This window comes from Dendrobium catenatum, unplaced genomic scaffold (assembly GCF_001605985.2).
Source record: "Dendrobium catenatum unplaced genomic scaffold, ASM160598v2 fragScaff_scaffold_390, whole genome shotgun sequence".
Lineage (NCBI taxonomy): Eukaryota > Viridiplantae > Streptophyta > Magnoliopsida > Asparagales > Orchidaceae > Dendrobium > Dendrobium catenatum.
In genome coordinates this window covers 6,569,360-6,594,283 of record NW_021318852.1, presented here as the reverse complement: position 1 = coordinate 6,594,283, position 24,924 = coordinate 6,569,360, and the positions used below count along the sequence as shown (strand labels likewise).

At 35.4% G+C, this 24,924-nt stretch overlaps 1 protein-coding gene across 1 annotated transcript; it reads right to left on the bottom strand.

The window, feature by feature from the left end:
- LOC110097568 (TATA box-binding protein-associated factor RNA polymerase I subunit B) lies at nt 1-24,924 on the bottom strand. Its single transcript, XM_020824016.2, has 4 exons — nt 24,128-24,924; nt 11,271-12,029; nt 1,701-1,825; nt 1-702 (listed from the first exon to the last, which is right to left on the bottom strand). The coding sequence occupies exons 1-4, from the start codon at nt 24,768-24,770 to the stop codon at nt 226-228; spliced, it is 2,004 nt and encodes a 667-aa protein (XP_020679675.1). The 5' UTR covers nt 24,771-24,924; the 3' UTR covers nt 1-225.

Below are 24,924 nucleotides of genomic sequence, written 5' to 3'. Positions count from 1 at the left end.
TATCAAATATATCACTCATATATTTCATTCTTAATACCCATATCATCCTATAAACTTTAATATTTCATTCATTGCATCCATATTTGATAAAAATTAGTGAGATTGATATAATCTAATAACCATGTAATTTTTTGCAAAAAAACTTAATGAGCCAATAACAAGTGGGATAAATAAAATGAGAAAGATACCAATTTGTTTCAACTCAAGCTGGAGCTCAACTGGGAATCAGCTTGGAGAGAACAGTGAACGCAACAAAATCAAGCTTTGATCAATTCTTTGCTCAATCCATTCAAGCTTCTTCTCAAATTTAAGTACCCCAACATGCAGAATACGAGGATCAACTTGGGCAAGCTTTGCACAGGCTCTAAGCAATATGTAATAATCAGCATGAGCAACAAAAATGAGATTCCCATCTATTCTCTGTCTGCTATAGTGAAGATAACCATCTGCCTTTTTCAACCCCCTTGGTGGAAGGTACTGAAAGCCATTGTCTTCCATGTCGAACTTCATATGTTCTCTGGAAGTGTTTTTGGCAGCCCTCGAACTACTCGGCGAAGTGCATATTTTTTTGCATTTGCTAGCTTGTTCTCCATCCTTTCCTTCCTTGAAATCCTTGGATAGATTTGTAGGTTCTCCAATCCTAGGCCTTTTTCCTTTCAGCTCGAAAAATTCGGTCTCTTCATCAATATGCTCATCTTCAATCTGGAAATTAGCCAGGCTTCAGGAAAAATCAATGAACTTGTATTAAATGAGAAAGTACTCTACATATTATGAAAATAACATCCATTATAAATAACAATTTTATTAAAAAAAAAATGTATAGAAGTCATTATAGTATTATACCTTTGTGACAAGGACCAGAGTTTGTTAACATTTAACATATGGGTATTATGTTAAATCGATTTCCTTTGACTCCGATCTTGCATTTGACATTAAATCGATTGAATTTCTTTGGTCAATTAAAAGAGCAAATCAGTCCATACATTCTCACGATAGATATCTATGCTTCAATGAACCTCTCTTCTATGTGACCAACATAGGATAGTAAGTAGTAACTCTTCTAGTCAACCCAAATAAAAGTTCAATCAACGATTTCATATATGAACAATTATGAATCATATTCTTTGCTCATTAAAGATTAACACGACTCCAAAAGGGATACATAATGAGATAGCAAATGGCGAGTTTGATGATGATTAACTAATTGCAAGGGCTCCTCTATCAAAATCAACATTAAAAAAAAAATCGATTTTATTTTAGTTCTTAATTTGTTGTCCAAAGAAGTGCTACTATGCTAAAGCAATGGAATTTGGATGAGGGACACTTGGGCTTTCGTTTGGGACGGCTTTCTTACTGTTTTTTAAAGCAGCTTTCTAGTATAAAATTAAAAAATTTTGTATTAGAAAACTACTTTAAAAAGCAAAAAGAAAGCCATCCCAAACGAAAGCCTTAGTCTTTTGGATAAGACACCATTTGTAGACATGACAAGAAAATTGTCATGCAAAAAGATTAATATGCCCATTTGTAGCATTGACAACGTTATCTCTTATCCTCTACAAATAAAATATGCATAAAATAAAGCAAAGCTTGTACTCAAGCTGAAGAACATGCTCCATCTTCTGAAGAAACGGATTAACAATATAGCTTTTACAAAAACCAAATATGCAAGATGCATGTAGCAAAAGGACAAAAAACTTCACCTCTTCCTTATCATATAAATCCCATAGTCTTTCAATTAACTTCCCTTCCTCATATGATGGAGTCAAACCAGCAAAAATAACATCTCGACAATATTTGAGATAAGAGCGCAAGTCCTTTGAATACTCTGCATGAAATCAAGTAGCAAATGAAATTAGAATAATTACTCAGAAAGGGGATTTTGATACTTGATCAAAATTTTCTACTGTTTATAAAATTACCCTTTAACATTAATTTCTACAAATAATGACTGAATCCCGAATCATTCATTTTAATTAGAGAAAATAACTAAAATAGTTCCTTGACTCTTTATGAAAGACCAAAATATTTTCCAACTAAATTAAAGGATCATTTTAACCTGTCAACTCTTTAAGGAACAACCAAAATAATTCTATCATGAGACTATTTTGATTCCTTCTTAAGAACTTGAGGGACAAAAATGATCATTTAATATAATTGGAAGCAATTTTGATTCTTCATAAAGACTCAAGTGACCATTTTAATCCTTTCCCATTTTAATTCAAAAAGATGCAAAAAAAAAAAACTAAGCTTAACAAAATATAACCAAAAAATAAACAAAAGAATTGCGTTCCATTGAAAAGTTTCTCATAGTAAAACATCTCAAGGCTATTCAATCTTTGAAGCTCATAATAACTGAGGTTAGCTTAAGTTCAATGTATCCATAATAATGTCAATGTAGATCTTGGTAAAATTAGTTGTGGGATCCGAAAATTCGGCCCCGCCCTCCGCCCGATTGTAGATACTTTTTTCTTTTTCGGGGGAGTTTTAACGGATTAAGTTCCGGGTAAATTTTGGAAGGCAGATGGGTTTGTAGATAAGACACTACCCAGAGATTTTGCCCTCATTTTGCGAGGGCTTTATGATCTGAGTTCTGGTTTCCTATAGGTGCAAGCACCTACAGTCAATTGCCCCTCCCGGTCACAAGAGAGAACAATTAAGGCTAGTCGTCAATCAGATACATTGTATCCATAGATACGAAGTATCAAGCATATAGTAGCAGCATAGATTTAGATTTAGGAATTGGGTTTGGATTTGAAAATTTGAAAAGTTTGATATTTAAAATAAGAAATTTTGCCATCTTGCACTTAACGCGGATGGTGGGGGAATGGATGATGAACCCGATCAAGATCTCATGGTTCCGTCGTCCGGGCCATCGTGGTCCCTGGTTTACTTAGTCATAGGAGGTAGTCGACCCAACCTGACAGAAGGATCCTTGTCGGTAGCCATGGGTTGCTTCGTTCAAGGGTACCATATAGACCTGGTGTGAATATTTGCCTAAGGGGACAAATTTGAATCCACCTTAGCTAACAAAGGGCTTTGTGCCTATCGATTATATCCTATTGATTCATATATCAAGGATTTGATGTCACTAAGGAGCGTATTGGCTCTGGACATAACTGGTATTTCGTGGTGCCATTTAGCGGCAAAACAACTCGGTTCAGAGGGTCCCCGATCATAATCGTTTATCATGCGGTGCCATTTGGCGGCAAAACTGCCGATTAGAACGTACCACGTCCTTATTGGCAGGAGATTGTTTGAGAATGGACCGACTAGGCATTTGGCTCTGTGAGCTAAAGTTATATTCGAATATGTCCACCTCGGCAAACTGTTGCGGAGGGTGGATGGATTTTGCTTTAAGTGGTTGGTGATTGATTTCGATTTTAAATATTTGGATTTGATATTTTTTTTTATTTTTGGATTTTTGTGAGCATTTAAGATGAAGCTCGGAAGGCATTTGAAATTATTTGTTGACCCCTTCGGTTAAGATTTTTGTTCAACACGGCTATCATTGGGCTAAAAGGGGTTATTTCTTTTTTAAAGCTTGAACTTTATCAACCCTATCAACTTGTCAATAGGGGATCGGGTTTTATAGGCTTTATGTATTTGTTAGTGAATTCTCATTGTTATAGGTCTTGAAGGTCTAATATGAATGCATTAAAACAAGAATATCGGTCGTTGTAACCATATATTTGTTTGATTGTTCGAACCCGGTCAACTCCTATTGATCTGCATAGAAGGATCAGGTTTGAACTTGAATTCACGCATTCGCTCGCGCAACATCCCTAGACGTCACGTGTGTATCAATAACGCGCTCACCGGGGCCCATGCGGGTTTATGATTGCATTTACCCCTTTGTGTGCCTATGTGTATACAAATTACGGTGCACGTGCAGGGGTATTTTTAGAATATTTTTAAACGTCTTCTGTCCACTTGCATAGATGTTGCGGATCCGGTGGCGGGGCATAATAGCTTGTGGATTGAATTGTTTGCTGCTTTATACATGTAGATTATTGTGCACTATTTGTATGATTTATGCAAGTAGATTGTAGTGCACTAACTAATCCTTTGCCTTTAGATACATGCGAATCGTAGCGTTGTCATCTGAATCTCACGAGATATTTCATTGTTTTGATACAAACTTCCTTTTCTCATTCATCGGGAGATCCTTCTTGAAATTCGTGACCGCTGCTTTGAAAAGAACTCCTTTTAGGATCATCAGTGTAGTAGACTTGTTATTTCCGGTGTTTGTGGGTGCCAGAACTATTTTCTCTCTAAGTATAGGACCAAGAAGAAATTTTGGAACACCAAAAAATTTAGTTCAAATTTGTTCAAACATCTCTTCCATTCTACCAGGAGGTGTCTTTTTTCGTACATCGAGTTGTCTTTATACCCTACATATTTTGCAGTATCTCAATCACCGTTGTTGTAGGTGCTATCTGTAATTGTGTCCACAATGGTTCATTGTACTTACAATATAACTACTGTTGTTATCCACAAGTGTATTGTATCATCCGTCCTTGCTCACAAGGAATGATTATATTCACTACAATTCTCCAAACGTACTTGTAAAATAGCCTATTGTACTTGCATCATATCCACCTTTCACCAATCTCAGGTGATCATTGATTGTACTTATTTGCGAGGACGAGTCTTCCACTATCAATTGTCAGTGTTTCCATCTCAATCTACAGGCAATGTTGCTAGTGTTGGAGATTTAAATAATGCATGTAGGAGACACCCATGCATTCTACAACCATTCATCATTCTTGCAGGTACGATGCACCTGATCTCGTAGAGTTTGTTGTAAGAATCAACTACATTCTTTGTTTGTACGCATTGAGGTCTTGTAGTGTGCTTGCTTGTACCTCAATGTTGGTTGCAAGGATGTTGCAATATCCTTCCTACAAGAGCTCGTGGGTGTTTGTATTTGTCGCATCTTAGGCACATTCATTTGCAATGATTAATGTAAACGCCGCACATCATTCCTCGTGTATACAAAGCTTGACATCTTCATTCATTTGTATCCCAAACAAGTGAAGTTTGGATTTGTAAGGCTAGGTATAAATCCTTGCATATTTGTTTGACTTTGATTTTATGTTTAAAACATGGTTCATTGAGGTTCAAGCTTTCATCTTTAATTTCATTTGCAAGTCAAGTGCGTATTCACTATGTCATATCCAGGTCCATGTTCCACTTGAAGTTGTACAATTTGAGTTCAAGTGCTTGTTCAGGGTCTTCTAAAGTCTTTGTAAGTTTAGTCGCATGTTCAAATTGATATTGAATTTGGCTCCAGTTTGATTTTATTTTACTTTGGTTTGACCTTTTATTCATCATTTAGATTTTGTTCAAGTTCAGGTCCTCAAGTCCACTGTTTATTTGAGTTCAAGTTCTTGTTGTTCTGAGTTCAAATCAGGTCCAAGTGCGGTCGTATATTCACTCGAAATTTCGGCAACCTCCCAGCGTCTCCCCCGTTTAGGGGAAAACTATGAAAAACTGGGCCTCCCGCCACGCTAGAGAGAAGCATGCACGATAGGTGCCCTCGAACGAGGACACCGCGGCCGTAAAATCTTTAAAACCATCACGCCAGAGAAAGGCATGCATGGGTCTTCGGTACCTATTACAAGAAAAGCAGTTATTTCACCGCAGGTACAGAGCCGCGTACGGGTACTTAAAATTATCCCGGCCATGCTAAGAAAAGTATGCACCGGGCCTACCTGCCTCGCCATAGGTGTCGAATTGGGTTCCCTCCCACCACGCTAGAGAAAAACGTGCATGGGTGGTTTGCCGGCTCGACATGAACGCCGAGGATAGGATTTTGGCCAAGGGTCGCTCACCTACCTCGTCGTAGGTGTCGTACCAAGTTCCCTCCCACCACATAGAGAAAAGCGTGCATGGGTGGTTTGCCGGCTCGATACACACATCGAGGTTAGGCAAGATATTTTATTTTTCTTTTTTTAATTATAATTAATTATAAGTCATTATAATTAATATAAATAACTTTAATTAATTATAAATAATTAATATTAATTAATTTTTTAATTTAAAAATATAATTATTAATCATAATTTATTAATAATAATTTTAATAAAGATTAATTAAAATTAATTAAAATTAGTTATAATAATTATAATTAATTTATTAATTACAATTAATTATAATCAAAATCATATAATCTCTCTCCCTTTCCTATCTCTATAGTTCTGCGGGTTCACTGGATTTGGTTGAAGAAGAGCGCGTGAAAGGGAGAAATTTACCTTCACAGCGATCGAGCTCCCACTGTTACTTCCGATTAAATGTCGTAACTTACGCTCCAACAGGCAGAGAACGTCGAGGGTGCGAAAGAGTCGAACGGAGGGTTTCGGGTATGTAGAATGCTCCCTCTCTCTCTCTCTCTCTCTCTCTCTCTCTCTCTCTCTCTCTCTCTCTCTCTGGATCAAAGAAAATGGGAGATGGAGGCTTCGAGTAGGAGAGATGGGCGTCGGGTATGAGGCTCTCGGCGGCTTTGTTGTCAGGAGCAGAGATTGGGTATGGGTGAGAGGTAGAGATGGTTTGAGGCTTTGGAATCGGATGGGTGCTGCAGCTCAGCATGAAAGGAGTCTCGAGCTGGCTGTGTAGTATTGAATGACCGACCGCAGAGCTTCCCTCTGCTTGTCTTTTATAACCGAGAGAGGCGACGATTATCGAGGTGAGATGCAGCTTTTGCGGGAAGTGACGCGAACGGCGCCGAATCGGCATGATTTCGACAGGGTTTTGAGTATCCAACATGTATGAGGTGTATACGTTGGATTTCTTCTTTCTTCCCTTTTTTTGTTCTTTGTACATAGGTCAACATTAGTCTAATGGTTTTTCTCCTCAAAATCCCAATGTCTTAAATGAATAAAAGATTTATAAGGACTTACAAAATAAGCTAGTCACATTAATCATGTAGCACAGATCCTCTTGATAGCATATTATAGCACAAAATGGGGTAAATGATTTGACGAATGTCAGGAAGAGTGTAAACTTTTAACCGACCAACCATCCTTATTTTGTTACACGCATGTTTTCGCATCAAAAGTAGATATGGAATCAACAACAATAAAGTGCTCATGTAGACATGCAACTAATCATCAAATTATTTTCTGGTATGAAACACATTATTATTGACCAACTAGAAGAAACATAAGAATTTGTAAGATGATTCATCTAGGTTTTGATGGCAGGAATCATTACTATCATTCAGCCATGTTAAGTTTTAGTAAATAGCAGCTTATCTAAATCTATTAATAAGTGATCTTTGAAGATATTTAAAATTCTCAACTATTTGAAGAGAAAATATTCAATAATAGTTAAATTCTTCTTAACCACTGGTACTTAATTGTGATAAAAGACATTCTTATAAACTACGATGAAGTTATACAAAAAACTTAAAAATGGACTTGAGGGTTCTAATAGGATGGGTTATGAGAAGATTCAAGGTAGATTTGGAGGAGGAGAAAGAAATGAGATGCTCAAACATATAATTAATTTTGTAGGAGCACATACTCCTGCAATGAAAAACACAACTTTCAGAAATGAACATTAAATCTCTTTCAACAGTATAGCTGCTAAATCAAAGGAACACTAATGTTTATAAAAGGAAAAAAATTATTTTTGCAAACTTTATAAGATGATTCTAAAAAAAAATATGACCATGATATATAATGTAATATTTAAGTATTATATATATAAGAGACAAGGTTGTGAAAACCAAACCGAACAAAGAACCGGAGGAAGAGGAGGTTCACGATCCGACGGTTTGACCCCGTCAAATTGAATGATGTAATAAATACGAATTTTATTTAAACAAAACATAATCAAATTATATCAATGAAATCACTTCTCCCTCCTCCGTTGGAGTTGATCATGCTAGTTCATTTAGAAGTGAATGATATGAATCAAAGAAAAGAAAAGAAAAGTAGTTGCCAGTAGTTCTTTAGAGAAGGTTTTTAACAAGCAGACGCAAGAGCAAATTGATGGTGAAATTGCAAAGATATTTTTTTGGACCTCTCAACCATGCAAGAAATTCTTATTATAAAAATGCATTTACTTTTGTAATGTAATAACAACCTAGCATGTTATGTTCTACCTGAATACAATTCAATAAGATCACAATTATTGGAGAGGGAAAGAGCAAATATTGAGACAATGCTTGAACCAATGAAAGGAGCGTGAAAGAAAAATGTGTCAGTTTGATGTGTGATGTTTGAACTTATCTTCAAAGAAGATCACTCAACAATTTCATGGTTGCTACAGAGAATTACCCGATGTTTATTAAAGCTATGAATTATAAAGGATAATACAAGGATTATTTTATTTCCAATTTTATTAAAGAGGTGATAGCAATGATTGGACCTTCAAATGTTAATACACCAGTATATATATTCTCATTTCTTCTGGACTACATGTGTTGTGCACACTTTAAATCTTGCCCTAAAAAATATTTGTACAGCTAAAAATACAGATGCAAATGAAATCATCTATATTGAATGTTATTAAAATAACAGTGATTGTAGGTGATGTTCTGATAAGAAATTTCATTATGAATCACTCAATAAGACTTTCAATCTTTAATAATTTCTCACATTTGATAATGTTAGCTTTTGCATAAACTCGTTTTGTCTCTGTAATAATCATGTTGAGAAGGTTCAAAGAAATAAAAAAATGCTCTTCAATCTATGATGATTAGTGAGAAGTGGTCTTGCTATCGAGAAAATGATGTTGAGAATCCAAGACATGTGAAAGAAAATGTCTTAGATGATTTGTGGTGGGATGATATAGATTATATTTTAGCTTTTACTGATCCAATTTATGATATGTTGAGAGAGACTGACACAGATAAATCATTCCTACATTTGATTTATGAGATATGGGACTCTATGTTAGCAAAAATGAAAGAAATTATATACATACATGAAAGAAAGACACATGATGTAAACTTAAATTTTTGAAGCGTTGTCTATACTATTCTTGAGGATAGGTGGAGCAAAAGCAACACATCTTTTCATTGTTTGACTCATTCATTAAATCCAAAATAAATTTGAATATATTTTCTAAACGAGTTTGTAATTAGTTGGTTAATGAATAAATAATTGTATATTATTTGTATTATTTGGAGGTATTCAAGTAAATAATAGATTCAAAAAGACCCTCAACATATCTCACCATAAAAGAAAGACATGTTTGAAATGATATTTCCTAGATGAGGAGAGAAGAAAGTTTAATATAGAACTTACAAAGTTCTTTGGATATTTAGAGGATTTTTGTGATTAAGAATCTTTGGTTGATAGATGGAGGATGGATCCAAAGATGTAATGGTTGGAGCTTCAGCACCGCTTCTTCAAACAATAACAATAAAACTTCCTGGTCAAGTTTCATCCTCCTCTTGCCATGAGAGAAATTGGAGCACATACTCATTTATTCAATCGATGAAGAAGAATAAAATTACTTCGCAGCATGCTGAAAATTTAATTTATGTACATACAAATCTCCGTCCTCTGTTAAGGAAGACCCCACTTTATATTGCAAGTGATAACAAGATGTAGGATGTTGCTATAAATGAGTTCAAGTCCCTAGATGATATGGGAATATTGGAGATTGTAAATCTTTCTATTAATGAACCAGAATTAGAAGCAATGATATTCAATGATAATAATATTGAAGGCCAAAGACAAACATCTGAAGCTAATTCTATCATTCCCTTTACTGAGAAGTTGAAGCTTGATGTTGTACTAAATGATTTTTTATTTATATTTTTATGGTTGTACTAGATATTTTGTACTAAGCATTTTATATTATAAGCTAAACAAGTTATCATGACATTGATTTATTATTGTTTGTCATTTCTAATATTATGTTTCCTTATTTCTATATATTATATCAAGAAAATTATTATGTCGTGTCCACACCGCACCCGTGTCTTATATTTAAAAAAAATGTCGTGTCCCGTGTCCATGTCCATGCATCATAGCCTTTATCCCACTATATGGGGTTGGTTACATGAATCATTTTTCTCCATTATATTCTATTAAGTGTACAAAAATCTAATAAAAATTTTATTTTTAATACTTTCTAATCAAATCTTTTTAAGTCCACATATACAATTTCTTAACATATGTCAAATTTGATGCATCTACTCTCGTAACTAGGCATTCGGAGATTGACATTTTATGTGACTAAACCATCTAAGATGACTCTCTTAACTTATTTGTCACTAGAGCTACTCCAACCTTATCACGATATACTCATTTCGCATCTTGTATCTAAATGTAAAGCCACTCATCCACCTGAGCATCCTCATCTCTACAGCACTTAACTTAATTTTTAGCTTATCTATCAATGGTAACATTTTGTGCCACGAAACATTAAAGGTCTCACCAACATCTTATAGAATTTTCCCTTAAGTTTAAGGGACATTTTTTGATAGAAGAGAAAAAAAAAAGAATATAATAATTAAAGTTTAATATAGATAGATTTAAAAATATGAAGTTAAATAGCTTCAAAAAGGATTTACAAAGATTAAATAGATCTATCTAAGATATATGCTAAAGATTTAAAGAGTTGTTTGAAAAAATAGAAATAATTTGATTAATAAATCTTTGTAAAAAAATTCAAGGACTAAAGAATTCTTGCCAATTGGAGGAGCATTTTAGACCCTATCTTCCAGAACATAGAAATATTAAGGATTGTGATAATTATAGAAGAAATAAAATTATGAGTTAAAAAATGAAAGAAAGAGGGTGATGAAACATGGGCTTGAAAAAGCTGTATTGATGTTAAATGTTCAATTTGGTTTTATGTCAGGAATATCAAAAATAAATTATTTTTGTTCTAAGGAAATAAAATAATTAATATAAAAAAATCAAAGCAATAAAGGATCTCATGTGTTGTTAATTGATCATAAGAAGGTACAAGTGTATTACGAAATATTTAGATTTGGTGGGTATTAAGTTGCAAAGTAGTGCATCAGTACTTCAAAAGTATGTCAAAGTTATATGAAACGATAGTGATAAGCATTCAAAGCTTAATATGGTTTATGGAGGTCAGCTTTATTATTATCATTAAACCATGAAAGGAAAATGTCATTATGATGCTTCTTCCAATCAATTAATAAGATTTTCGGAAAATTTCTCAATAACAGAGATTATATTCGGAATTGAGTTCTTATCACAATCCACACATGATTAAGTAAATCAAATCAAAAGACATGAAATGACACAATTTAAAAAAATAATTGTTAGAAGAATACTTGCCATGTGTAGTACTTATTCTATGATACGCAGTATCAAGAATTTGGAGCAACTCCTTCGTACAGAACTCAGAATTCTGACTGCACGGAAAGTCCTTTGGAGCGGATAGCTCTGTGGCATCATTCTCCTGTGCAGCACCGTGGTGTTTGTGCCCAAATGAAGTAGAATTACTCATGTCAATTTGACTTCTCTCCCATATTCCTTGGCCGTGAATATTGTACAAAATCCTTATGGCAACAATTAATATTGCCATCACATAAGCCCGAGTAGGAAGTGCATAATTACAACTAGACAACCATAACTCAGATGGAAGAGACCATTCATACAGACGACATGCCTGAGGAAGGATCTTAGCCACAGGCAAAGAAAGTGATTTGAGATAACGCTGAGCAATAGCATAAAAGTTCACTGAAGGGGTTCTAAGGCCAATACTTTGAGCAATAGAGGCACCAGTCGCTTCTAATAACGACGCACTGATAACTCCAGTGGGCCTGAACAACTGTCTTGAACTAAATGGGCAAAATTTAAAAGGTCCAAGGTGCTTTTCCAGCTCAATAAATGCAGAGAGGTATGGAAGTTTTGCCTCTAATACCCATTTATATATATCTGTAGGTAGTACTGCCTCTCGTGCAAGATGACAGGATAGAAAAGAAATGGCCAATGTAGAATATATAGGTATCATCCTTCTCAAGGAAGCGAGAGAAGCGTATATGACTTTCAGTTCGAAACTAGGTCGGAAATTCTCTCGAGTTTCCTGTTTCTCTGCAGTCAAGAGTATAGTAAGTCACAGGAAACCAAGTGTGAATGCTGCAGCATACATATGTTATGACAAATAGCAGCATCAACAATATAATCAATAACAAGCTATTGAACCTTACAAATCAACCTTAAAAACGTCTAAAGCAAAAGTCACAGGATGAGATTTTGCATTCCTCAATCAATCAACGAAAACAGTAAATCACGGTGAACTTTTAGTCATTACTATTGTCACTAGAAACAAATTCAGCTTAACTGCCTAAAGACTTCACTCTCTACCCTCAGAAGGTGCATTGGGCTCTAAATTTTCAAATGGAAACTCTTTTGTGAAACTTCAAGGGAACTAATACAAAGGAACATCAGAAGTGCAATTCCACCAATGACACATTACAAGTCAAATAACTCACTTTACATGTCATTTAAAATTGCAGGATAAACAGTTTGACATATAAAATAGAAAATCAATGAATTCCAAAAAGGATTGGTAGATATGTCTAGATATAAACAGATGGCAAATAAAAGCATATCATTGATCTCACAGTATATCAAATAATTTATTGTTTTTGGCTGCTTTAAAGGAGCATTCTATAAACAATGCAGGCATGTGGGACCTACAAATATCTTGAGGAATGTACCAGGATTCTTCTGTTTTGTCTGTACATGGGAATGCTTGCCCAAAAAAAGTAAAAGAAAAAAACAACACCATACCCATACATCATCACTCGCTCCCATTTATGTGTACAATGTCTAGCCCTAGAGCACTCCCAATTGCTACTCTACCTCCCCCTCTCACACGGTCACACCTCCCTTGTCAATGTACTTTCCAAGAAATCCGAAGATGCCCGTTGTTGCTCGCCTCCCAATTCCAATGCTTCTACCTCTTGTACTTGCATCTTCCAAAACTCCCAAGTCCCACACAAATTAACGCTCTCTCAACATGTCTCCCTCTCCTGTAAGCTCACATTTCAATGTGCTCTCCTACTCCGAAAAAAAAACTCCCTCTCCTTATTCAGCTCATCAGCTGATACCAACATGCATCTCTCTATGGCTTTTGTGTCAATTCATGCTTTAACCATGTTAATCTCATAATTTTGATATTGATTATTTATCAACTCATTCAATTGTTGTTGAAAAGTATTTAAAATCTCATCCATTTAATGGTCTTCTACATTACCCTAACAATCAGCATGAAATTAATTTGCATTAAGTTTACTTATCTTGATAAAATGCCGTTTTTGCTAATTAAATGATATAACCAGGCCAAAATTACTTAATTGTTAATTTTAGCATGCCATTGATCATGTATAAGAATACCACCACACGAATGGTTGATATTCTTGAAAAATTTTAGATAAGTTTGATGACATAATATGTGATGTCACTTCAGAAGACAACCCCATACATGTAGCTAAACAAAATCCTAGGCTCCTACTCCTAGCATTAGTGTATATGATCAATATCACATGTATCATCAACACAAAAGAACTAGTACAATTCATCAAGGTTCACAACAATGTCATGATAATGAATATTAATATTACCCACAAGTTAAGATGGCTATAAGTACATTTCATAGAATGCAAGATCAGATTGTCCTTTATTAATTGGATAACTTGAAATTTCCTTTAATTTGCATAAAATGTGTGTTGTATAATATTCTAGAATATTTAAAATAAATTTAGTAGAACATACAAAAATGATTTTGAAAGAAAATTGAAAGTGTTATTATGCTTTTAAATAAATAACTTACCACTACTTCAATTGAAATGAAATATATGCTTAAACAAAAACACCTACAAAACCTAAAATTGTAAGTAATTATTTAACTCAATAACTTTAAACAACAAAAACAAAAAGTGGTTGATTACTTTTATAAGTTTGAAGATATCAGTATATGGATTTATTGGTCTAAAGAACCATGAATTAACATTTATACATTCATTAGTGAACTTAAATTTGATATTAACCATGTAGTGAAAAATAATTCTCCCTAAACATTCACGGATAACAAAATATATTTCAATAACCTTCTTTCTAAGAATATTACATATTTTCTATTATAAAAAAAGATGTCACCATCTTCATATAGTTCATCACCAGCAGATAAATATCTTACTAAACCAACATAACACCAGCCCAATCTAAAATCATTTCTACGGTAATAATTGATTCACAAACTAAGCTACTAGGAAAAATCTATTAAAAAACTATGTTCTAAAAACTGTTCCAATCAAAGATTTTGAATATTATGAACTTGTCATTGATAATTATAAGCCAGAATTAAAAGAGTACTAATGCATTCAATACTTCATGCTCATGTTTTAAGATACTTTTATTTTATGTTATTTTATTATAATTTTTTAGTTAATTTTTGTTTACCCAATGAAGGAAGGCAACCGATGAACATCTATGGTTTGGGTGTTCTTTGGACACGTTATTCCTTTGGTATGCTAGCTTCTTTGGGTGCTTTGTGTTTGGGCTGATTTGGGTTTGATGGGGGGAGGGGGGCAGATGGTCTACTGTCTACTTGATGGTTGTTCGGTTTCTGTGGCTTTCCTGATTCCTTTGGCCTGGTTGTTCGGGTCCTGTTGTTGTTCCCTGGCTTTCCCGATTTTCCTAGCTGTAGTGGTTCGTATTATGGGCTTCAGCAGTGCCTTAAATACTGCCTTTTTCCCTTTTTTGGTTGGTTGTATAGGCGGTTGTGGCTGACTGTTGGCCTCCTTTTCTTTCCTATTTAAGAAGGTGTTTTGGGCTGCTGTAGAGACAAATTTTGGATGTGAAAAGAAATTAAAACATGAGGATTTCTTCTCTAGCATGAGAGCTACTTCTTCTCTACTTATTTCTACTTCCAAGTCTTCTATCTAATTATTCTCTCCATAAATTTCCACCCCATTATATCCTTCTTCTAAAAGTGTGAATGATGTTGGTTGGTTTGTTTTGTTTGTATTTGCCAGAGAAGTTCTGGCGGGCGTTGGATCAAAATTGTTGTAATGGACCACTGGTTTGCATGTCCTTGAGCATTATATTTACCTAATTATCGTTACATGTGAGGTGATTACTAGTTGGTTGTTCTGACGGTATTTTCATTTATTTTTAGTTTTAAAATATAAAAAAAATAATAATAATTTCAATTTATTTCATGTTTATTTGGTGATTTGCTTACTAAGTTTTGGATTGAGACGTGTCCTATTTTCTTTTATGTTCTCTATTGGGTTTAAATCTTTCTAGTTCCCATCAATTTGACATCAGAGCCTAGGTTAGTGTGTGAGTCTTCCCTTTTAAAAATCAAATGAATAATCAAAACAATCAAGGGGATTGGCAACAAATAGCTAACCTACAACAACAATTGGACACTATGGCTAACACTTTGACTACCTTAAATATGAACAATGCACAAAACACTGAAAGTGAAGATGAAGCTCCTAGAAATCAAAATAAGCAAAATAGACAATGAGATCATGGAATTAAAATTGATGTAAGCGAATTTGAAGGTAAGCAGCAACCTGAACAATTTCTTAAATTGGTAGAAAAAAATTGACCAATTTTTTGAATGGAAAGAAATTCCTGAAAACAAGAAAGTTAATTTTGCTAGTTTAAAACCGACGGGTCATGCTCTAACGTGGCGGAAAAACCTTCAAAATAATAGGGTAAGGAAAGGGAGAGAAAAAATTCAAACTTGGGAAAGAATGAAAGAAAAAATGCGGGAAAAATTCTTGCCTTCTGACCATTCCCAAACTCTGTTTCTAGATTACAATAATATTAGTCAAGGGAATCAATCCATAGAAGAATACATTGAAAATTTCTACAAACTACAATCAAGAAATGACTTGAATGAATCTAAAGAACGAACAATAACTCGATACATTAATGGATTAAAGTGGTCTATTCAATATCACTTGAATTTACATCACATAATTAAACTCGATGAAGCTTATCAAATGACGCTAAAGATTGAAAAACAACAACAAAGAGGCAATAATAAAGCAATTGAATCAATTAAGCTTCGACAATCTAGTGGGATTAGAATCAAATCTTCACAAACCTCCATTGGAGCATCTTCTTCAAATCCAAATCTGCGAACAAAACCTAATGAAGCTCAAACCATTGATAAAGGGTGTAATAGGACCAAAGCCAATTGGACCATGTTACAAATGTGGTTTATATGGACACCTTTCGATAGCTTGTAGAAAGAATAACCCTCCTAGGACCAATCATATTGAGAAAGATGATGACTTAGAAAATGAGGAGGAAGTTGAATCTGAACCAGAAAATAAGATCGAGTTAGAACGGATTGATGTTGAAGGTGACCAAGCGGACCAATATTTAGTTATTCAAAGGGTCTTAACTACCAAAGTTGACACCGGGGACAAATGGCTTAGGCAAAATATCTTCTGAATCACTTGCACTATTGAAGGAAAACTCTGTACCCTTATGATTGATTGTGGTAGCTCCGAAAACTTTGTATAACAACTTATAGTAGACAAACTTAAGCTAAAATCCAAACCACTTGCTAAACCCTACAAGATATCCTAGTTTAAAGGAGGAGAGGTCCCTGACACACAAAAATGCATTGTTAACCTCTCAATTGGAAACTCCTATAGAGATCAAGTAGGGTGTGACATCATGCCCCTCAAAGTATGTCATATCTTACTTGGTCGTCCCTGACAATTTGATCACAAGACAATTCAAAATGGGTAAAAGAATACTTACAGCCTCACTCAAAACAACCAAGAATTCACCTTGTACCCCCAGAAGAATATTCCTGACTCTCCTGCCAAAACTATCTAATCCAAAACAAAAGTAACCACTCCTGAATTACTTCTCAACACAAATGAACTAAAAATTTTTGAGATAGTCTATTTGATGTTATGATAAGAATCTGAGCAAACTTCTGAAATTCTCATGACAATGCAACCATTGATTAAAGAATATTCTGATATAACTCCTGATGAGTTACCAAAATCATTGTCACCCATGAGAGATATTCAACACCACATCGACCTAATTCCTGGATCAGCTTTACCCAATCTCCCTCACTAACGGATGAGTCCTATTGACCACAAGGAATTACATAAACAATGGACTGAACTTTTGGATAAAGGTTTGATCAAGGAAAATATAAGTCCATATGCTATCCCAGCCTTGCTTACACCCAAAAAAGATGGAACCTGACAGATGTGTGTAGACAGTCGAGCCATAAATAAGATAATTATCAAATATAGTTTTCCCATCCCCAAATTGGATGATATGCTAGACATGCTTAGTGGTGCAAAAATCTTTTCCAAAATTGATTTGCAAAGTAGATATCATCAAATAAGGATTCGACCTAGTGATGAGTGGAAGACAACTTTCAAAATGAAAGAAGGTCTGGTGATAAGTGGAAGACAGCTTTCAAAATGAAAGGTTTGTATGAATGGTTAATCATGCCTTTTGGATTGTTAAATGCCCCTAGCACGTTTATGAGGACTATGAATCAAATTTTACGACCTTTCATTGAAAAATTTGTGGTAGTCTATTTTGACGCCATCATGATTTACAATAAACACCCTAATGAACATCTTGAACATTCATTGGAAAATTTGTGGTAGTCTATTTTGACGACATCATGATTTACAATAAACACCCTAATGAACATCTTGAACATGTGAAACAAGTCCTACAAATCTTAAGAGAGCAAAATTTGAACATCAATTTAAAAGTGTTCTTTTATGATGCAAAGTATAACTTTTCTTGGATTCATTGTTTCTGCTGATGGTAGTAAGGTAGATCCTGTCAAAATTAAAGCTATCCAAAGCTGGCCAACCCCGAAGAATATCAGTGAAGTTAGAGGAATTCATGGTTTAGCATCCTTTTATCGTAGGTTTGTGGAAAACTTGAGTACTTTAATTGCACTCATCACTGACTGTCTAAAAAAAAGGAATTTGTAAATAGACACCTGAAGTTGAGCAAGCCTTTCAACTGATTAAAACGAAAATGAGCCAAGCGTCCATTCTTAGCTTACCACAATTTGATAAAATCTTTAAAGTGGACTGCAATGCATCTCATATTGGCATAGGAGTTGTACTTAGTTAAGAAGGTAGACCCATCGCTTACTTTAGTGAAAAATTAAATGATTCTCGATCACGATATTCAACATATGATGTGGAATTCTATACAATTGTCCAGGCCCTGAAATTTTGGTGATGTTACATTATTCAAAGGGAATTTGTGTTAAACACTGATCACGAAGCACTCCGAATTTTAGGATCTCAAAAGAATTTAAGTAAAAGACAAGTCAAATGGACATCTTTCCTACAAGAACACTCTTTTCATCTAAAACACAAAGCTGGAGTGGTGAATAAAGTTGATGATGCTAAGTAGACGAGCTCATCTATTGGTAACCCTTTACCCAAACATAACTGATGGGGGCATCAGATCATGGAAGGTCTATCAGAGGCCTGGCCGTCGATCTACGGCCACGATCGAGTCTTTGTATTTCTGAGTCATTTCTGTTATTTTATTATTTATGTATTTTCTATTTGCTTAGTGTTATTTTGGTCTTTCCGTTTGTACCCCTTTAGTGGGAAGTGTCATGTGTGAGCCCAAAGAGCAATTTAGGCTTTTTTTTTTTTTGAGTCCATTGTACTTGGCTATATATAGCCCTTTGCTTATTATTTCTTAGTTAATGAATGAATGACTGATTATTAAAATTTTCCTCTTGCATGAGCATTGTGAGAACTTGTGAGTTCTAATGGAGAGAGATCCCTAGGAGAGGGAGATTTGCGCACCACCCACCAACCTTGGAGACGGCCGGGTTCGTGGCTTGTTATCTTATTTGTTTTCCTTTGGTTCTCCCCTCCACCTAAACCGCCAGCTAACTTCCCCCACCCAAGCCCCTTTCCACCTTCCCAAGCCCACGGCCAACCCATCAATCGTCGGCCCTACCCAACTCGTGAGCCCCCTGCACCTTGTCATCCTCATTTCCTAATTTGGGTGGAGACAACTTGGGTGAGTTTGAAATTCAAATCCCATAAATTTGAATTTCAAAATCTTTTCTAACTTACCGATTCTATTTTTGGAAAGTTACTAAATTGATCCTTTTGAATTTCAAAATTCACTTTGGATTTATTTACTGCTTTCCAAAATCCTAAATCCCAAGTTATGCAACCCAAATCCCTTCCCGAAATCCCCTCCCAGGCTTTGCAAGCCGCCGGCCCCCTGTATGGATAATTAGGATTTATTTCCTAATTTCTTACTAAGCCTCTTTGGAAATAATTCCCCTCTCTTACCAATCGAAATTCTTTTAAGCCCAAGCCATTATTCACTTTCCAAAATCTGTAGTGGAATTAGGAATTAACTCCCTAATTTCTCCATATATTCCCGTCAATCATGTTACAGATTTTCTCAAAATCTGTCCACAATACTTTGCTCCTCTTTGGGAAGAATTGGAGAGCAAACTTGCTGCTGCTGGCCAAGACTTTCAAAGGCCCTTCTTGGTTGCTTCTTTCCCCACCTTCTCTCCTCACAAGCAACCCCTCACTTGAGTTCTAAAACCCACACCGTCTCTCTCAAACTCTATATTTGTTTCAAGAGAGAAATCTGAACTTCTCTCAGGTTTGGGAACGAAATCTGAAACTGTTCTCAGATTTCGAAGAGAAGATTTGCTACCTACTCCTCATGCATGGCGGATCCAGAAACTGAGCATGGTTTGACTTGGGACGAAGACGGTTTCACTGACATCCTACGATCAACCTTCTTCGACGTGAACCCGAGGATTGACCACACCGTCGAAGATTACTTGGAGAGAATTCTAGATACCTTGGTGGAAGCTATCGACAAACACTTCGAAGGCGTCGAGTGGAGGGTCTCCACTACTCCTTGACGAAGGTTCCTCTTCCTCCTTGCATCTTTTATCTTTTAGTCTAACTTTTCTTGGTTTGATTGCAGTCACGACGGACTCATTTGCATTACTCTAGCTTAAGCTTAGTAAACGTAGGATTTAAGTGCATCTCTATGCTTTCTACTTTTCACTGTTAGACTAGGGATTATTTTGAAAGCTACTAATAATCATTGTGTTATTTTCTATTTCTTTTGGAAGTTTCAAAACTCTCACCATATGATTTGGCCTAAGCGGATAACCACTAAATTGTTTTGATCAATTGTTTAAATTCGCTAATAGTTGTGTTCTTACATTATTCTAATCATAAGTTGTGCAAATCCAAATGAGTTAAAAGCATTACTCTTACGTAGTCCTGCATCAATAACTTCATTAGATTCCTTAAAAGAAAATTATGCCACTGATCTCGATTTTAAAGATATTTGGGAATCATGTTGCACTTCGGGAACTGATCTTTCTGCACAATTTATCAATCAACAAAGATTTTTGTTTAAAGGAACTAGACTCTGTATCACCCAAAGCTCACTACGAGAACAACTTGTTTAAGAACTTCACAGTGGAGGATTAGGGGTATATTTTGGCCAAGGAAAAATCATTGCTTTAATTGAAGAAAAATATAATTGGCCTCACATGAAAAAACAAATCATCAAATTTGTAAAACAATGTAAATTTTGTCAATCTTTCAAGGGAACAATTCAAAACAATGGTTTATATACTCCTCTTCAAATTCTGAATAAACCTTGGGATGATATCTCCATGGACTTCATTTTAGGATTGCATGTTACTGCTTGAAAATTTGACTCTGTGTTTGTTGTTGTAGATCAATTTAGCAAATGAGACATGTTATTCCTTGTAAAAAAAACCTCTGATGCTTCACATGTTGCTGGTCTATTTTTTACAAAAATTGTGAGACTCCATGGCATACCCAGAACTTTCACCTCCGATAGGGATGCTAGGATTTTAAGCCATTTTTAGAGAACACTTTGGTCAAAGTTAAGGACTACTCTCCAATTCAATAGTACATATCACCCACAAACAGATGGGCAAGCTTAAATTGTCAACATAAGTTTAGGAAGCTTGCTTAGATGTCTTGTTGGTGAGAAACCTTCTCAATGAGATTTGATTTTACCCCAAGCTGAATTTGTTTATAACAATTCTATTAACCGATCTACTGGAAAGACCCCTTTTGAAATCATTTATGGCCAGCCTATTTCTCATATTTTAGACTGAGCTTGTATACCCATGCCTAATAAAATCAGTGTTGAAGCTACAAAAATTGTTGATCAAATTAAATTGATCCAACATTAGGTCCTAGGAAACTCCAAATGGCAAATATTAAATACAAAATTGTTGCTGACAAACACCAGAGAGAGTGTTATTTTCAAGAAGGTGAACTAGTTAAGGCTTATTTTCGACGACAGCGCTTTCTTATTGGAACTTTTGGCAAGTTAAGCCGAAAAAAATTTGTGCCTTCTTAGATACTTTGAAAATTGGGAATAAATGCTTACCTACTGCATCTTCCACTTTCTGTTGGAACTTCACCGGTATTTAATGTTGTTGACCTTACTTTATATGAAGGAAATCCAGCTAATTATGTGGATTTAGAGACCTTACCAGTTACCAGTCCAGTTCAGACCAAAGATGATCATATTGAAGATGTTTTAGACATTAGGATCACCCAAACCAGGCATGGAGTGCACAAGCGATTCCTAGTAAAATGAAGTGGACGTCCGTTGATTGATTGTACTTGGATTGAAGCGGTGGAACTTCAATCTCGTCGTCCTGATATCTATCAACGCATTAGTGAAGCATTCTCATCAGGAGATGAGATTCTCCCACCGGGAGGGGAATTGATGCATTCAATGCTTCATGCTCATGTTTTAAGATACTTTTATTTTATGTTATTTTATTCTAATTTTTTAGTTTAATTTTTGTTTACACAATGATAGAAGGCGACCGATGAACATGTATGATTTGGGTGCTCTTTGGACATGTTATTCCTTTGGTATGCTAGCTTCTTTAGGTGCTTTGTGTTTGGGCTAATTTGGGTTTGATGGGGGAGGTGGGGGCGGATGGTCTGCTGTCTGCTTGGTGGCTATTCGATTTCTATGGCTTTCTTGATTCCTTTGGCCTGGCTATTCATGTCCTGTTGTTGTTCCCTGGCTTTCCCGATTTTCCTGGCTATGGTGGTTCGGATTTTGGGCTTCAGCCGTGCCTTAAATACTGCCTTTTTTCCATTTTTTGTTGGTTGTATGGGCGATTGTGGCTAACTGTTGGTCTCCTTTTCTTTCCTATTTAAGGAGGTGTTTTGGGCTGCTGTAAAGACAATTTTTGGAGGTGAAAAGAACTCTAAAATCTGAGGGTTTCTTCTCTAGCTTGAGAGCTACTTCTTCTCTACTTATTTCTTCTTCCAAATCTTCTATCTAATTTTTCTCTCCACAAGTTCCCATCCCATTGTATCCTTCTTCTAAAAGTGTGAGTGGTGTTAGTTGAACAGTTTTGTTAGTATTTGCCAGAGGAGTCGTGGCTGACATTGGATCAAAATTGCTGTGTGGTGGACCACTAGTTTGCATGTCCTTGGGCATTCTATTAACATATTTATCATTACATGTGAGGTGACTACTAGTTGGTTGTTCTGAGGGTATTTTCTTTTATTTTTAGTTTCAAAAAATTAAAAAAAAAATTTCAATTTGTTTCATGTTTATTTGGTGATATACTTACTAAGTTTTGAATTGAGACGTGTCATACTTTCTTTTGTGTTCTCCATTGGGTTTAGATCTTTCTAGTTCCCATCAAGTACCAGTACAACTATATGTTTGAACAAAAACACCTACAAAACCTAAAATTATAAGTAATTATTGAACACAATAACTTTAAACAACAAAAACAAAAAGTGGTTAATTACTTTATAAGTTTCAAGATATCAGTATATGGATTTATTGGTCTAAAGAACCATGAATTAACATTTATACATTCATTAGTGAACTTACATTTGATATTAACCATGCAGTGAAAAATAATTCTCCCAAAACATTCATAGATAACAAAATATATTTCAATAACCTTCTTTCTAAGAATATTACATATTTTCTAGTATATCAAAGATGTCACCTTCTTCATATAGTTCATCACCAGCAGATAAATATCTTACTAAACAAACATAACACCAACCCAATCTAATATCATTTCTACGCTAATAATTGATTCACAAACTAAGCTACTAGGCAAAATCTATTAATAACTATGTTCTAAAAACTGTTCCAATCAAAGATTTTTAATATTATGAACTTGCCATTGATAATTATAAGCCAGAATTAAAAGAGTACCAGTACAACTATATGTTTGACTTATCTCTAAGCTTGCACTTGCACATGGGTACATGTGAATCTCCTCATGCAAATGAACTAAGATAAATATGAATTTTTAAATTGTTTTGGTACTTTTAGTGACTGTCAAGATAGACATCAATTCAACAAATAAAGCTTAGGAGTTTTAGCCACATATATGCGTTGTAGCTCATATGAATAATAAAAAGGAATGAGCGAATAATTTAGAATGGCTCCTGAGCCTAATGATTTTGTCCGACTTACTCCAATAATCAACTGAAAATTCCATGAACAAAAGATCTTATCCAACCCAACAAACAATTAACAATTCAAGAAAAGCTGCAATATAATTATCATCTGACCCATTCGAATATTATAATTGAGCAAATCCATCACATCTAGTCATATAGAATCAAGAATAAAAAAAGAGTATTGTTATGACTTATTAATACTTAAATAATATTTGAAATATATATCAAATGGGCAATAGTAGACGATGATTAAAATGATCTTTGTTTGATGATATCAAATTTTTCTTTTGTTAAAATATATGTTCAAGTTAAATTTAGGACAAAAATGAAATAATGATAGCTACTGGTTTACCATAATCCCCAAATAACCGAAATATGGTTAAAATTTTATGATTTATTTCAATATTACGATTAACTAATTTGAGAATTATTTAACGGTATAAATAAAACTATTTAATAATAGAAGACGCGGATATTTGCTTAACAAAACTGCCAGCCCGTTTTCTTTAGCGGCGTTGATAGCATAAATGAAGCATGAAGCAGACAGAAATAAGCTCAATATGAACAAGCGCCAAACTCATCTAAACCACAACCCGAAATAAAAGGATTCCAATATAACAAAAGCATAGCATATGTGAAACAGAAGCTTGCCTTTCACATAGTTCTTTTCCCTCGACCTTGCGGAAGCCGCCACCCTGGCATCGTTAATAACCCTCTCCACCCAATCAACATCAAAAACCCTAGAGACCGCCACATACCTTAACCATATTGTTATTGCCATGCCGCAAATCAAAGCACTGACCCCAAACTTGTCCACCAAGGCCTCGCACTGCAGCTGCAACATCAACTGCAATCCCTGCACGTACCTCAATCTTGTCTCGCCGACTGCCTTCTCCGTATCCTTGTAATCCCGGGTGCCAAAATCCTGTGGGGACGACAAACCGTCCTCGAACCCGTAGTGGCTAGCCAGGGGTTCCTCCTTGGAAGAGTCCACAGCGGATTGGGTGCGAGAGCCGAGAATATCCTCCTTCGAAGGAAGCTTAAAATTGGGCTTCGAGGAAGATAGCGAGGATCGGCCTTTGGCACGGTGGTAGAACATGTTGTAGACGGCTCCGACACCGCCCTCACCGTAGACATCATCGGCATCGGCCTGCGTGTCCACAACGTTCTGACTCTGAGAGCCGCATTGCAAGCAGTAAAAGAAGCCGTCGTCGCTGCCTTTGAAATCTTCGCAGCCACAAATATCGCAAAATAGGCTGCGCCCATTCTCCTGTTTCCACGGCGGACTGTCCATCTCAATTCGGTAGTTAAGAAATTTAACCTAAATACGCACGTCTCCCGAACTCCCATCCGCCTTCAAACGCGGACGGCTCCGTCGACGCCTTTGGCAGCTAAGTTCCATAGCGCGAGAAGAGGAAGAAGGATTTTTAGGTTTGCAGCGGCAACGT